General features: G+C 37.7%; 1 protein-coding gene across 5 annotated transcripts in view; it reads right to left on the reverse strand.

Moving 5' to 3' along the window:
- The window catches only part of LOC116175851, a 59,992-nt gene that overhangs the window by 25,496 nt on the left and 19,016 nt on the right, over nt 1-15,480 (reverse strand). For 4 of the 5 annotated variants that reach the window (XM_031494187.1, XM_031494184.1, XM_031494185.1 and 1 more), the window contains one exon: nt 10,125-10,289. In XM_031494187.1, coding sequence (XP_031350047.1) covers nt 10,125-10,289 — 165 coding nt within the window. The remainder of the gene's footprint in view (nt 1-10,124; nt 10,290-15,480) is intronic. The other variant, XM_031494188.1, reaches the window with a different exon arrangement.

A 15,480-nucleotide genomic window follows, 5' to 3' on the forward strand; every position in this document is an offset into this window, starting at 1 on the left:
GTGACGTTGGTTCTACGTCGGCAACCAACCAATTCAGTCTTAAGTTGGATTAGGTAATAAATGCCGACTTCGCCATATTTCCTACCTTTCCTACATTAACTGTGTGATTAAATGGGCGGCCATGGTGGCATCAAAATAATGCTATATTAATATATACGATTTCTGTAACGCAAAATGTAAATAAAACGATTTATTTATTCATACAAATACATGGGCAACTTTTTGCAAGAATATTTTTGGAGAATAACTTTTTTTAAAAATTTAAAATTATGAAAAAATGAATTAATAACTTTTAATAGACATTACTTTTCAGGGGTAATAATTATGTTTTTCTATTTCGATGTGGAAACAATACCGAAACCGTACTTGATTGGCCCAGTTTGCGTGCGTTTCTAGGCAGAAATGATGCTGAAAGAAATAGAAACGTATTATTTTTTTTATTTTGTTGGATTGGTACCCCTCGTTTTTTGCCGTCAACGGTATCCGCCAAATCAAAACTAAACATAACTTGTAAAGTGTAAATAACGTACGAGGAACTTGACCGATTGTATTAATTCCGATTAATTTTGAATATATACTCCAAAGGGTAGAACTTGTTTAATTTTTACTTAGCGTAGTAAAATATGCCAGCAGTACATTCTTGCTTACTTTTTGAACTCCCTTCTCGGCAAGCCAGTTTTTAAAAATTTTGTACTCCTCGTACTTTACTTTCGATTTTACGGGCAGTAAATTTAACGTCGCTTCATTGGCAATCTCTTGGATCTCTGGTGGGGTACAAGAGACGTGTTTGTCATCCGTATTCATGATAACTGCCGCAAAACGGAATTATGACCAAATAATTAAAAGTTTGAAGTTTGAAAATACAACGTGAAAATAAATGAACTGTGTCTATTACCAACATACACTGAATGATAGTTTAAAATTACCTAACAACGCCTAAAGGCAATATTTATAATTTGTATAATTTATTATTTAAAATAAAAGTCGAAATAGAAAAAATAGTATAAAGCACACGTGTCATTTGTCTACTTGTCGCACTCGGCTTTTGCCGCATTCGCCGCTACGCGGCTTATGCGGCAAACTACCTCGTGCGACAATCTTCGTCAAATGACACTTGTACTTTAATATACTAAAGCTTTAGTGAAGATTAGGTCAGCAGTACCAACGCCTAAAGGTTTACGCAAAACTACGCGGTCGCGGTGGCGGACGCGGTGGCTGTGGCGGACAATAGAATGCACACACTTTATACAGGCAACGCATACTGAAGCGTACGAGCGGTGGCGGTGGAGATCAGTGCAGCGAACAAACGCGGTGATCTAGAGCGGTGCCGGCGACCGCTGCACTCACAGTTTGCCCGCCAGTTCGCGCTGCATGTCTCGAAAGAAAATGATGGAACAACTAATTGAGTTAAGTGAGAGGAAATCCAATTTTATACGACCTTACATGTAAGGAGTATAAAAATATAAAAAAAAATGATTCAAAACCCACTCGTGGGTATTTCCGAGTAACACAAAGTATTGAAACGAAGCATTGTCATCGAAAGCACACAAAATGTCGAATCTGCATATTGAAGCACGTCCACTTCCAGAGAAAGAGAGGAATTAAATAAGTAAAATAAAGTTTCAAAGAAATACTACCATACATAAGAAAGTTGGCTATGAGCAGTCTGTGCAGTCACTGCGCATGCCCACATAATTTTTACTATGTGCGAAATGTTTGCCTTTCCTAGAAGCATCTGTGGTTAAAATTTCAAAGAAATATCTCCATAAATATGAAAGTTGGCATTGCGCAGTCTGCGCAAAATATGGAGTTAAATGAAACTGATCGAAAGAGGCAAATATAGACCATAACAGCTATCAATTAGCGAAAACCCGAAGTCTCTAGGTCCGAGATCTCGATGGAACGGATGGACGGACGGACAGACGGAAACACGAGCACATACGCTTTACTTCAACTTCGTTGTGTTACGCCTAAAAAGATAAAGTATGGAATGAATTGGCCATGATACTGGACAAACTTGGTAAAGGTAAGTGTATTTGTTTATAGTTTTAGTACATTGTTAGGCATTAAAAAAAGAAACAAATCTATCCCGTACTTCAAATGCCATATTGCAATCAATTGGTAGTCTGCGTAAAAAAACATGTGATCTCGCGGATAGAACGCCCTAGTGTGCGGCCTTTCGTTCGCCACCGCTACCGCTACCGCCACCGCGTCCGCTACCGCGACCGCGACCGCGTAGGTTTGCGTAAACCTTAAGTCGGATCACAACGTCGTTCCAACCCAAATTTTATTGACAAAATTGGTGCATATGTGAGTCGGTACGACGTCGTACCGAAGTTCGGCACCGACGTCAGGTTGCGCACCCCAACGTTGTACAACGTTGGATGGTCGTCCAAATGCTGCTTGGGATCATTTACCTAAGGTTACAACGATACTTCTCTAAATCTGTATGACATTCCTTTCACATCGCTAATTAATTCGGATGATTCGCGCCCTTGTGTAATTGCGGCTTCCACTGTTCAAACGCTTATAAATGTACACCGCAGATTGGCCACATAAACTCACTAATAAAAATATGCCATTTTATGTTTACTATCATTGATTTTGATAAATTTCACACTTCGTGCCGCTGTACGTAACCGAAAAGTACATAATATGTAAAATGATGGAGGCTGGGCAAACCTACTTTCTTGGTTGGTGGAAAAGGGTTTTTGATGGTACTATATTTTTAAATCACGATAACCATACATTGTGTAACATTCACATTAAATTTAGATGCTTACTGCAAAATTGATTTAAATAGCAATTTGTTGCTCATTCTTTGTAACACACAAAAGTTAGACCACGTGCCTATATAATTAAAGTATTACCATATTTTGACGCATCTATAAGCCTCTGAAGCAATGCCAACTTTTCCAAACATTTTACATTAGCTTTTAAAGCTTTCAACAGTCTGAAAAGTTTGGGTGTTCTAAAAAGCGCGGCGTGTCCTTCTTTAATGGCTCCTAAAGGTTTTATATGGCTAAAACGTTATTACAAATTTAATTGATACGCTAAAAGCGTGAAAACTTCACCATTAGTAATAGTAGTTAATTTTATTTTAATTTTAACTTCTCTCATTCCCCGCGTCCTTGATTTTAATGCAACGCAAAAGTGGCGCAGCGGGAAATTTTAATTTAACTTCTTATACAATTTCAGGAGCGACGTCAGTGGATAATAACTGAGTAGTTGGCGTTTGTGACAGTTTTTATTATTTATCGCTAGTGTTTGGCATGTAAATGTAATTATGAACAGAATATTAGGTACATAGTTTGCTCGTATATCGTCTTGTCTGTGTTTCAAAATTCATTTCAGAATTCCGGACTGCTGCATATAAGCTTCAGTACAATATCTAAAAGTACAATGACTTAGGAGCTAAAAATGTTATACATTTACCGATGGCGGGAGATTCATACTCTCATCCGCAGTAGTAGCTTCTCTACTCATAATATGATTCCAACACATAGTAAATCAATGGATACACCGCAGACATTTTTGCATAACATAATACAAAACAAAAGGTTGGCGAGGTCACGCGATTTCAAGATAACCATTTACAACCCAACATAGCTAGAGAGTACCGCAAAGTACAAAAAACGGTCGCTCTACTAAATTTCCACACTTCACTAATTGAAGCTTGTTTGCCGAAGTAACAACCCCAGCTTTGCATTGTTACGTTGTAGTTGCCTTCCATTCTCTAAAGTGGATATTATACGCGACGAGGGAGACATTAGAAAGGAAACCTAAAAATGAGAACACTCGTAGGCATTTTTCAAGTTGCGTCTTGCATAAAACATAATATTGCCATTGTATTGATCTCAAAGTCCTGATTCTTTGATGTTGGGATTATTGTCGCACTAGCTGCTTACAACAGAAAAACGCAAGGCACCCAAAACTGAAAGCAATAGTAAATAGAAATCCAAAAAACTATATGAACAGCAGTACGATGCGTTTAAGAAATAGTGCCGCATACAAAATGTGGAACAACCTACTGAAATTGCTTTGTTAGTAATTTCATCCTTCCGGGATTTTCGTAAAATTTAATCCCGGCGGGACAAAAAGTGACACTTCAGTACTTGTCATAATGGAGTGAAGTTGTCACTTTAGTCTCGGAAGTACGAAAATAGTATATTATATACCGCGGGATTGAAGTAGTACTTTTAATCCCGAAGGTAAAGTTTATATAATTTACCTGAGGGATTAAGACCACTACTTCAGTCGCAAGGTATATACGATATTTTTCGTACTTCCGAAACTGAAACACTTAATATGTATGGAGTTAGAGAACGCGTTCTTTCAAAAAATCGCTGCTTAACAACTTACCATAGGGACGTTGCGTTGGTACGACCAATCCCTATGCTATGGTAACAAAATAATTTGGAAACTGTCATTGCTAGTGTCATAATTTTGGTGGCGGGTGACAAAGGTGTATTTTATATTGACAATTCAACTCATGTATAAAAAATCACATAAGCCGCAGTGTAATTGTCACTTTGACAGCGGCAAAAGTTACCTGCAACTTTTCCAGCGACAAATGCACTAGTCGTTTTTTCACTTATTCATTTTCGAACCAATAATCGCATTATCCTTACCCATATGACTAGTTTGACGTCTGTCAATAATTGATTAGTTTGGTGAATTTCTTGTTCGTTAAATTGTCCTTCCGAATTACACTCGAGGTTTGTATTTAAACCGAATAAATTTGGGTTGTGGCAATTCAAATCTGTTTCCTTTTAGCAATTGGACTCGAAAAACTGTCAACCTAAATTAGTTGACAGTTTTTCTCGTCTAATTGCTAGGCAACAGATTTTCATTACCTAAACAACCCAAATTTACTCGGTAAAATACAAACCTCTTGTGCAATTATAAGTGATAAAAGAGCAGCCAAAGTAGGTAAAGAATTGAGGCCACTGAAATCCAAAAAACTATATGAGCAGCAGTACGATGCGTTTAAGAAGTACTGCCGCATACTAAATGTGGAAGAACCTTCTGAAATTGCCTTGTTTGTAATTTCATCCTTTCGGGATTTTCGTCCAAATTTAATCCCGGCGGGACAAAAAGTGACACTTCAGTACTTGTCATAATGGAGTGAAGTTGTCACTTTAGTCTCGGAAGTACGAAAAATCATTTTGATATTTCTGAGTTATAGTGTATGTGTGGAGTATCGTAACTGAAAACCTTGCAAAAGTAAGACAAAAACCTCGAAGGCGTTTCAACAGCAAAGGCTGTGATCATCAGCGAACAATTCTAGTTGTTAGCTGATGATGATAGTGCGTAGATTGGGTTAAATTTCAAATTTAAGTTAGTTATGTGCCTCAAACAAAAGAAATGTACTTAGTTTTAATTGTAATTATTCAATCTTTTTGATGAATTTTAACTAATTTTTTCTACTGTGCAGAGGTAACTGCCGAAGTTATAAAATTACTTAGCCGAACCTTTATTCCAAGAGCTACCATAACAAGGGCTTTTGATACATTCTGAATTGAAGGAGGTCAAGCTAATTAACAATGGATTTGATGTACTTCGGGATATTTCACACTTTTTTTGAAAGTGGAAAAGTATCAGGAGTTTTAAAAGCATTGTCAAGATATGTAGGATTTTTTGGCACTTTGCTTTTTTTGATGAATCAATCAATAAATTTCCCTTTGTGCTTCAATAAACGTGATATTTTCATTCCACCTTTCCGGCCCTTTCCAACAGTAATCTTGGTCACGAGTAAGTGCGACTTGGTATTTTACAACATAGGGAATTGTTGGGTGGGAGGTTCGTATTACTACACTAGTATTGTGAGTTCATGTTTGGTGTTGGGATGGTATATCATGACCATTTCCTCCCTAATTCCTCAGTGATATTACAAAATTTCAAGTCGAAACTTTCTAAAAGACCTGATACAATTCCATTTAAAGTGCGAGGTATTCAACTCGAGTCTGTTTCTAGGTCGATTAAATTACAATGGCCGATTTCCTTCGGACGTTTTTCTTATGATTTAACTGACACAAAAATGAATTTTATATTTCTCAATCTCTTAAAGGAAAACGGTGCTGATTTAAGAACAAAATAAAATGATGTGATACCTTATTTACTGTAATTAACGGTAGCAAAAGCCCTGGAGCGTTCAACGCGAGTATGAAAGATTCTGCTGGTATGATTCCAACAGGTTTACGAGAAGAAAAATAGATGAAAAATCCTGGATCTCGGCAATGAATGCGGCTCAGTCTTTTCGAAATTACACGAGATGGCACAAAATTACGCAATCCGCCGGTAAACAACACGTCATTTAAAAGTGTGATCTGCGTAAAAGTGATGGAAACCAACTGAATGCAGTCTGTTATTAATTCACTTTCCGAATTTTAGGACGAATTAAAGAAAATATGTTCACGCGCTCTCGATACTGTTTGGGGAGAACTTTTCCATCCAACAATAATGTTTTAATTTTGGACGGTCAGGTGACAACAATCAAAAACAATCTCTACCGATTCAATATAGAATTTCACAATAAGAAATCAAACAAAAAAGGTTATTTTATTGCCGATTGAAATGCCTGATTTACATAGATGTAAATTTTTCTTGTTGTAATAGAGTTCTTTTATCTAGTTCTTTGTTTTTGCTGTTAGAGGTCGTTCGAGGGTTAGAAGTTTCTTTTACGATACTCCTTTGTCTTGCTACAGTTCGAGTTTTTTATCTTTCTACACTTAATTCTATCCCTTCTTTTTCGCATTGTTTACGTGCAAATTTTTCTTTTGGTAGGCCATTATTTTTCTGATTTTGCGTCTACTTGATAAAGAGATTATTGTTTTGCCTTTACCATATTATCTTTGGAGTTGTCTCTTTCTTTCTTTTGATGTCTGTGGTGTGCTCCATTGAATCGTTTTTACGGATCTGCATTTGCATTTAAAGAATACGAGGTATGTTACATGCTTCCGCAGCATTTTTTCTTAATACGTTAATACGCTTTAACCTTCCCTCGAAATTTTCCCCTGCGTTTTACTTACGACCTACGCAGCACGTGGATGTGGTTTTTCCTTGGACCCGCCATTTTAGCGAGATTGACAGTGACTAACAGCGCCAGAGATGTGTTTCTACATTACCGGCTGGGAAAATTCTACTTCAATTTTGAATTCCGCACGAAGTTTGTTGACCTGCACTTCGTTAATTGTTCCTGAATTGTAGTCTCAAGTATTAACGAACGGTTTGTAGAACATTACTCGCGTAAATGACTTCGACATCTCAGATTTTACTTACACTGCCTGTATCGTTGCCGAAGAATATATTTATCGAGACTGGATTTGAGCTACATTCCCTACGATTTCTTTTGTGACTCCGAGAATTTTTTGTATTAGTTTAACTACGTTTCGTATTATTTTCCTTGACTAACATTTGTATACATACTGGTTTTCGATACAATCGAATTGTAATTATTACATTTTATCCGCAGGCCGGTTGGAACAGGGCAAATGCGGGCGTGTGGTAGTATCGTAGATTAATCAGTCTGATAAATTAACCTACGATACTACTACACTACACACTTAACGATTAAAACGGTAAAATGTTTGTAAACGATCTTTTCACCCAGACACTTCGTTTAATATGCTTTTTTCCACGTATTTTAGGGCGCTTTTTCACTATAAGTCAACCAATTACAGCCAAAGGGGCCAAAAGACAGATATATAAAAAAACACTCATTGGCACCTTTGAGCTCTACAAGACGCCATTGAATTTTTCAAGAGATTTGTTCGATAGGTATCCTCGGTCGATTAGGGCGTTGTGCGCGGGTGCACCATCGTGTTGAAACCAACAGTTTCCAACTTTTGTTTTTTTTTGTGTGTTGCATTCGTAAGAAAAATTAGTCCTCAACACAGTGTGTACTTTTTGATGGGCCATATAAAAAAATAAATTTGATGAAAAAATAAAAACCTAATCGGAAAATTTCGGTTTTTCTGGAATATCTTCGGAAGTTAATCTGAAGTTCCTGGTTTTCTTCTTTAAAGCATGATAATAACTATTTAATTGCGCAATTATAGACATTATTATAAGACATCCTTATATTGGACATAACGTATATTTCTATGTGCAATGGCACACGGTCAGTAACAGCACTTCACCAGCTACCTCAATTAAGGTCAGGTGATAACAATTAACACCCGATGTAATTCTGGATTCGAAATGGAAAATAATTTAACATGAAAGCTCTTATGTAGGTCGTATTTTGGGCTCGATTACACACAAAACTATCCATTTCAGATTAAGCAAATTTATTCGACATAAAACTATCAAATCAGCTGAAAGATGACCAGATAGCACATGTACCACGAAAACAAGCGATCGACCGACAACCAATTAAAGCGAATATTAATTACCTTAAAGTGTCAATCATTCAAGATCTCCGGTCGTAACTGCGATTTTGAAGATGCTTCGTAACGTCGGTTCTTCTATTGCACTTAAACTTTGATTTAAACGGCACTGACTTCGTGGTAATTATAATTATAATGTTGGCCCTTTGGTAGTGGACAAACTCCCTTTAACCGATAACATGAACACTTTCTTTTACGCTCGATAACTACTAAAATACTACTTGTAGCGTTTTATTACAAAATACAGGAAAAGGAACTATTAGCGTTTTGAAATATATACAGAATGCCAATTATTAATTATTAAATTTATTATCACCTAGACAACCACCTATCTTGTTTTTCTAGGATCTATCGATTTTCGTTAATGGTCGCCACATACTAAATACTACTAAAATGGAGCCATCACCAAACAAACGCTTCGCATGCGCTTATTTGAAACCGTTTCCCTTTCCATATACTTCCTTCTTCTTTTCTTAACAAAATAAAGCGCGTCGTCAAAAGATCAACGTGCACCTGTGTTTTCTAAACGGCGATAACACGTCCTTAGTTTGACATTTAATTAGCATACCGATAAGAAGTTACCGATAAGAAAACTTCTTATCTACGACCGGAGAAAAATATGAGATCAACTTTCACAAAAGTGTGAAACAAACCTAATAACTCTGATTTAAAACAGAGTCAGTAGACGTGGATGGGATGTTTAAACAATTAGAAGTAGGTACGAAAATATTGTCATGAAGGGAAATAAAAATACCTAACTATTATTCACATTCGTGTAGGATATTGTCAGTTCTACATTCATTTCGGTGCATGCAGTAATGTTTTCAAGCCGACCACGGGTTGTATAATTTATAGGAAATAAACTTAATACTGGAAAATTTACGTCTGTTTGCCTATCGAAGTCAATTCTGGTATGGTTCAGTAACATTTTTATTACGTTTGAACTAATTTGGTTTCTGAGCCTATAGAGACTTTGTGACATTTATGATTCTATTGCTACTCCATGTGTTTATTTCAATCTAACTTGATGGATTCAATGCAGGTAGGTAAATAGGCTTATTAGGGAATTTGAGCGAAGCCTCTAGGTATTAAGAATTAAATAAAAGTAATCTGATTTGCGGCATAAAAGTGTAAAAGTGCAAAGACACGTTTATGACGTAAATAATACAAGCTTTGTAAAAGAAAAGTTCCATGTATTACGTATATTGGTGTCCATGAATAATATACGCGGTAAGCTACACCAAAGTTAATGCACTTTGACCATTTCAACATGGACACTCACAAGTTCCACTCCAGAGTAAATTTACTGATTAAATTATCAGGAAAACGAAATTGTGAAAATACTCTTGGAACCTAAGAGTTCCGGGATACATTGGGAATTGTACTTCCTACTAGCAGCTACAATATTTCACGACAAAAATGTGTTGTTAAGAGAGACGTGCTTACTGCTATAGAAATGTCGATTGTTTATACTGACTAATATAATAATTCATCAAAACATTCTAAGGTAAACCCTTAGGAAAACAATGTTTAATTACGCATCGGCAACAATTAAAATCAAAGCGCTCCAAGCCGAGCATGTAGGTTCACCACAATGCGTTATATAATATTACCCATAGCGAACGAGACTCCCTTGGGAAATAACATCAGCATTCAAATTATAATAACCCCGCGGTTCGAATCGATAAATGTTGATACTATTATTTGTTTGCGCTATAGCACAGCAAAACTTACCGGTTCTGACGAGCTTAAAAGTCACCGCATTATGCGCCTTGAGGGCCTCGTTATACGACGGATGTGTCAGATCCCTTAGCGGTGAATCTACGCCCGCCATTTTCGCAGCCGTCCTTCTGCCTCTTAAACTTCCAAAGAAATTCTTCTTTACGGGTGATAACTTTTCTGAAACAAGCGCGTAATTAGTGAATGAAATTTAGAAACGCCCGAGGTATTTCAGTTTCGTCGTGTTAGTGGCGCAGGGTATGCAACGGGAATCCACCTCTTCGACCTATCGGTTTAATTTAAGCCCTGATCACTTGAATCGCTGTATAAAGGAGAAGCTCAACCGTAGACTTCCCCATTCAGTTTTTAATTTAAAATAATCCGAATCGCTCTTTTCTTTGTTATCGATGCCTTTTTACCGCATTGAGTACTTTTACCGCTCTGAGAGAGAAACGTGATCAAGCTTAATTTCGATCGGATTGACCAATGGGAACTCATTGATTAAAAGAGCAGGGAATAAAAATAGGTGCGAGATAATAGGTTTGTGAATACTAAAGCTATTGCCAAGTTTATTAGAGATCTCATTTGAAGATGGATTACTGCCAAAATTACGTTTAATTAACGTCCACACAAATGCTAAAATTAAAATGATATTGCTAAAAAATTTTTATAACACCATTTTATAAATTAAGCCAGTGGGATGTCCTAAAAATATTCGTACATAAGCTGTTTTATAATGAATCCCGAGTTCGACGAGGTAGATGAATTCGTTTTCGTGATTTTTAAAAATATCTCAACGTATCAGACAAAATAAGTCACCGTTGTCTGCGATTTGTATCATTTCTCTATAATCAGTGTCAATGAAATAATTTTGCTTTTATTATTGAATTTGGATGGTGTTTCCCCACTGTGCGAATGTTGCCAAAAAATTTTAAAGCACGGGTATCCATGTCTATCAAGGTCTTGTTTGGGGTACACGTTTGTTTAATGGGGCGTTTCCGTCATTCACCGTGAATAACGTCAGAATCGCCCACAAAAACGCGCAAGCATGTCAAAAGTCATTGGTTCGCACTATTTCGAGTTGCGATGTATGACACTATTCGATTATTTTTGAACAGACTTTGATTTAGTTTTCTTTATATATGGTACTTTCTCTAGTAATGTGCGTAAATACTAAATATCGGAAAATCGTAATAGTAGTGGTTTTTGTATTTCATGGAGTACCTAAATCAACATGTTTTGTCTTCCAGTTAAGGGACCATAAGTCTCACTTACACTAATAACAGTGCCTTTTTGGTTTGCCAACATCTACAGTAGGTGTACGTTTGTCATTAAATACATAGGAAGCATAATATACTAATATTCATTAACTGGTTTTTTGAGGCTTTTGTAATTTTTGGGACTCAAAGGAGCTTTTTGGGCTATATAAATATTTACATACATTACATCTCCTACTCAAGCCGGGACGAATAACACATGTTTTCCAGTTGATTTTGCTGTAGCCCGGCCAACGTCAATAAAAAACAATAAGCAGCAGCACCAGAAAGTGAAAATCTGTTATTTGCGCTGATCTGTGGCCACGTGTTGTGTGCCTATATTAAAGGAAATACTTAAGAAAAGTCAAATTTGGGACCCTTGTGGGCGTAATTCCCAAACGAACATTTTGCACATTTGACTTTTGGAAACCTGTTTGCTTTGGTTCGCTCCACTACCCGGTCGACCCCGAGGAGGAAAAACGCCAAAGGCTGTTGTGGGTCCGGGGATCGAAACCGGCACCTTCGTGTTTCTGAGCTAGTGTACATTTCACTTCTTTACTTCAGCTTTTAGAATCTAAGTGAACGAATCCAAAAAAAGGAAAATATAAAAAATCCAAAGCATCGGAAAAATCTGCAGAAACTGAAGGATTGGAAAAATCCAAATAATGATTATAATAAGCTGACGAATCTAAGGAATCGGAAAAGGAAAGTTTTATGAAATCTTATCAACTCAATGGATCTGAATAATGTAGCAAATGTCAAGTCGGTAGAATTGAAAAAATGAAGAAATACGAAGAGTATCGGATTGATATGGCATAAAGATTTAAAGGAATAGGCAGAATGCGAAGAAAAGAAGAATGTGGGTCTCAAAAATGTCAAACATTCGCAAGGCCCAACTTGAATAAATATTGTAAGAATCTGAAGAATCTAAAGAATTCAAAGGAGTTAGTGAAACCGGAATATCCATCTAAAACTGCAGAATGAGACGGATTCGATGAATTAAAAGATTCTGAATAATTTGAACTATGTGAGATCTGATGAACCTGAAAAAAAACTTTGGGACTGTTGTGACCGAAGTGACCCAGGCGGTTACCTATGTAGAAAATAATCAATCTTCGAATTTAACAGAAATCGAAAATCTTGAAGATTGAGTTGTGTAATGAACGCGCTCAAGATGAGGAGATGGCTATGTTTTGATTATTTCGAAAGGGTAGTACACGGAGTACTCCCTTTTACAGTTCGAACACAGAGTTGGCCCACAAAACAGCAGGAAACGCGCATAATTTACACGCGGAATTTGGTTTCGACCGGAAAACTTCCTTCTTAACAATGAGACTTAATTTCCAAACTAAAAAAATCCCTTAACATTTTTAATGGTAGCTATAAATTTGGATTTATTTTTTCGAAGTTCAAAGGATAGAGCAGATTAGTAATTGCGTATAGAAAATTTGCTGGGCTCCGAAACTTAGAAGGCCGATTTTACAATAAATGATTTAACTACTGGAAGTGTAAGAATAAATCTGTAAGCATGTGGTGGAAAGGAAGATTGTCCTTTTTGCATCTTTTAATTTTGTTAGTGTTTTCTTAATGAATTCCAGGTGCGCGGAAACGAGATGTCGGGGGTTTTGATCATATTCAATTACCTGCGAATTCGGCATGATGTCATTTCAGCATCATGGAAACAGCAACGTAGCATAATGTTCGTCGTGTTAAGAAATAATTTATTGTCCAAACCCTAGTTTAGTTGAAGCAAACGGTTAAGGATGTTCGATTTTCTTAACAAGAAGCCATTTTGTAAGACGTTTGATAATGAGCAAGAAATTAAGAGTGGATAGGTCATTCTGGGTTTTTTTTATTCCTTCGGTACTGAGCTGCGGAGGCATTCGCCGTAGATCCAAATAAAACAATTTAATTTGTACAAATAGAAATGTCAAATGAACAATACCTTTCTTAAAACAATGTTTCCTGAAACGATTCGCTTTCGGCACATTCAAAATTAACTCGGTTTCCTCTGTGAAATAGATACTTCTTAGATTACGCTACATAAAACAAAAACACCAATAAACCACAATAATACATTAACATCCCGAGGTTTTAATATATTACTGTAGTTTATTGGTGTTTTTGTTTCACTTTTGCAATTTCAACAGCGACAAGTAGTGCGTCCAGTTAGATTACCCTAGATTACCTAGTCTAGGGTCAGTCTTTCGGACGGACAGTATGGCTTTAGGAAAGGAAAAGGGACCCGAGAGGCGCTCAGCCAAATACATAAAATAGCAGAAACGGCAATGCGAGGCACATGACGTACTAGGGAGGTGATAATAATCACCTCCTTAGATGTTCAAAATGCTTTTAATTCTAGAAGAAGAACTAGAAAGAAAAGGCGCACCGTGGTATATAAGGACGGTAGTGCACAGCTACTTAAGCAACAGGAGGAAACTGGTTAAACTGCCCTCCGGGAATGGGTACCAGTTTGAGGTGAACGGAGGGGTGCCACAAGGGTTGGTGCTGGGCCCACTCCTGTGGAATATTGCCTATGATGGCGTCATCCGACTCGGAGTACCGACAAGAGTGGCTATGGTGGCGTACGCCGACGACCTGAGTGTGGTGGTGACAGACCACAAGATCGAGCGAGCGGCAGAAAATGCGCAGAGCTCTATAAATAAGGTGCAAATGTGGATGGAGCAGAGAGGGCTCAGAGTGGTGGGCAGTAAAACTCAAGCGGCCCTGATAGCCGGAAGGAGAAGACTTCCGGAGGTGGCACTGACGGTATAGCGAACAAGGATAGTGGTGGGCAAAGAAATAGACATATTGGGGCTAAAGATAGATAAGACCCTGCGCTACATGCAACACGTCGAAAAAGTCACGGAAAAAGCAAGAAGAATGGCTGAACAACTAAGCCGGTTGATGGCGAATACGGGGGGACTGAATGAGTGGAAGAGAAGGGTGCTAGCCCCGGCGGTCGATAACGTGATACTATATGGATGCGAGGTGTGGGGAAGAGTAATGAAAACAAAAAAGGCCAAGGGCATGGTGGATAAACTCCAGAGGAAAATGGCCTTAAGGATAGATTCGGCGTATAGGATAGTATCCAATAAGGATATATTTGTAGTGGCCCGCGCACCTCCGCTGAGGCTAAGGGTCTGGGCGAGGCATGAAGGGAAGAATAATAAAGACGTACTAAATGCATGGGAAGAAGAGAGGGAGGAACGAGAGTCGTGGACGAAGGGACTGATAGACAATTTAAAAAGGCGGGGAAGGAAGAAAGCATGGGGAAGTTAACTATTTCCTCACACAGTTTCTGACCGGGCATGGGGAGAATGGGGTTTACCTGAAATAGATAAGAAAAAGAGAGAGGGATACCTGCGTAGATTGTGGTGAGCTATGGACGATGCAGGACACGGAGTGCTAAAATGCCCTAGGTGGGAACGTGAAAGATACCGGGTCGCTATCAGGGTATGGGAAATGATAGAGATGGAAAGTATAGTGAAGATAATGTTGGAAACCGAAGGTAAATGGAAAATAATTGCTCACCTGATTGAAAAGATAATAGAAACGCGAGAAAAGGAGGCGAGGTAATAAAAGGGATTAGAGAAAAACCCCTCTGGAAGAATGCCCTAGCGATATCCAGAGGTGGAGTTTTCCAAATTGTTTAGGGAGAAGGGGTTTAGTAGGTGAGAGCTCCACACTACCGCCGCCCAACAGATACAAGGCGGCGGTGTGCGGTAGGAACATTCCCTAATTCCCTCTCATCAAAATAAAAAAAAAAATAAAAAAAAAGATTACCTAGTCTAATTTGGATAGCCGTCGGCTGTCTCAAAATTTCTGCGAAGATATAAAACGCAATGGACAGATTTCGGATACTGAATCGTCAAATACAAAAAAGCCTGCTGCACAATAAAACGTTAAAGCTGACCCGCCAATCAGCACAAAACGAGCACAATTAAGTTGTAGCTACAAATTAAAAATCCCATATCACAGTCAACTTGGACGGTCAAAAAACGATTTTTAGCGCACAAATCGGTATAAAACAAACTCCAATACACAAAACACGAAATTCGTAGAAATTAGAAATTAGCATTGCATACGTTTGCATTAAGAACTCTGTACAAAAA

This window comes from Photinus pyralis, unplaced genomic scaffold (assembly GCF_008802855.1).
Source record: "Photinus pyralis isolate 1611_PpyrPB1 unplaced genomic scaffold, Ppyr1.3 Ppyr1.4_LG7, whole genome shotgun sequence".
Taxonomy (NCBI): Eukaryota; Metazoa; Arthropoda; class Insecta; order Coleoptera; family Lampyridae; genus Photinus; species Photinus pyralis.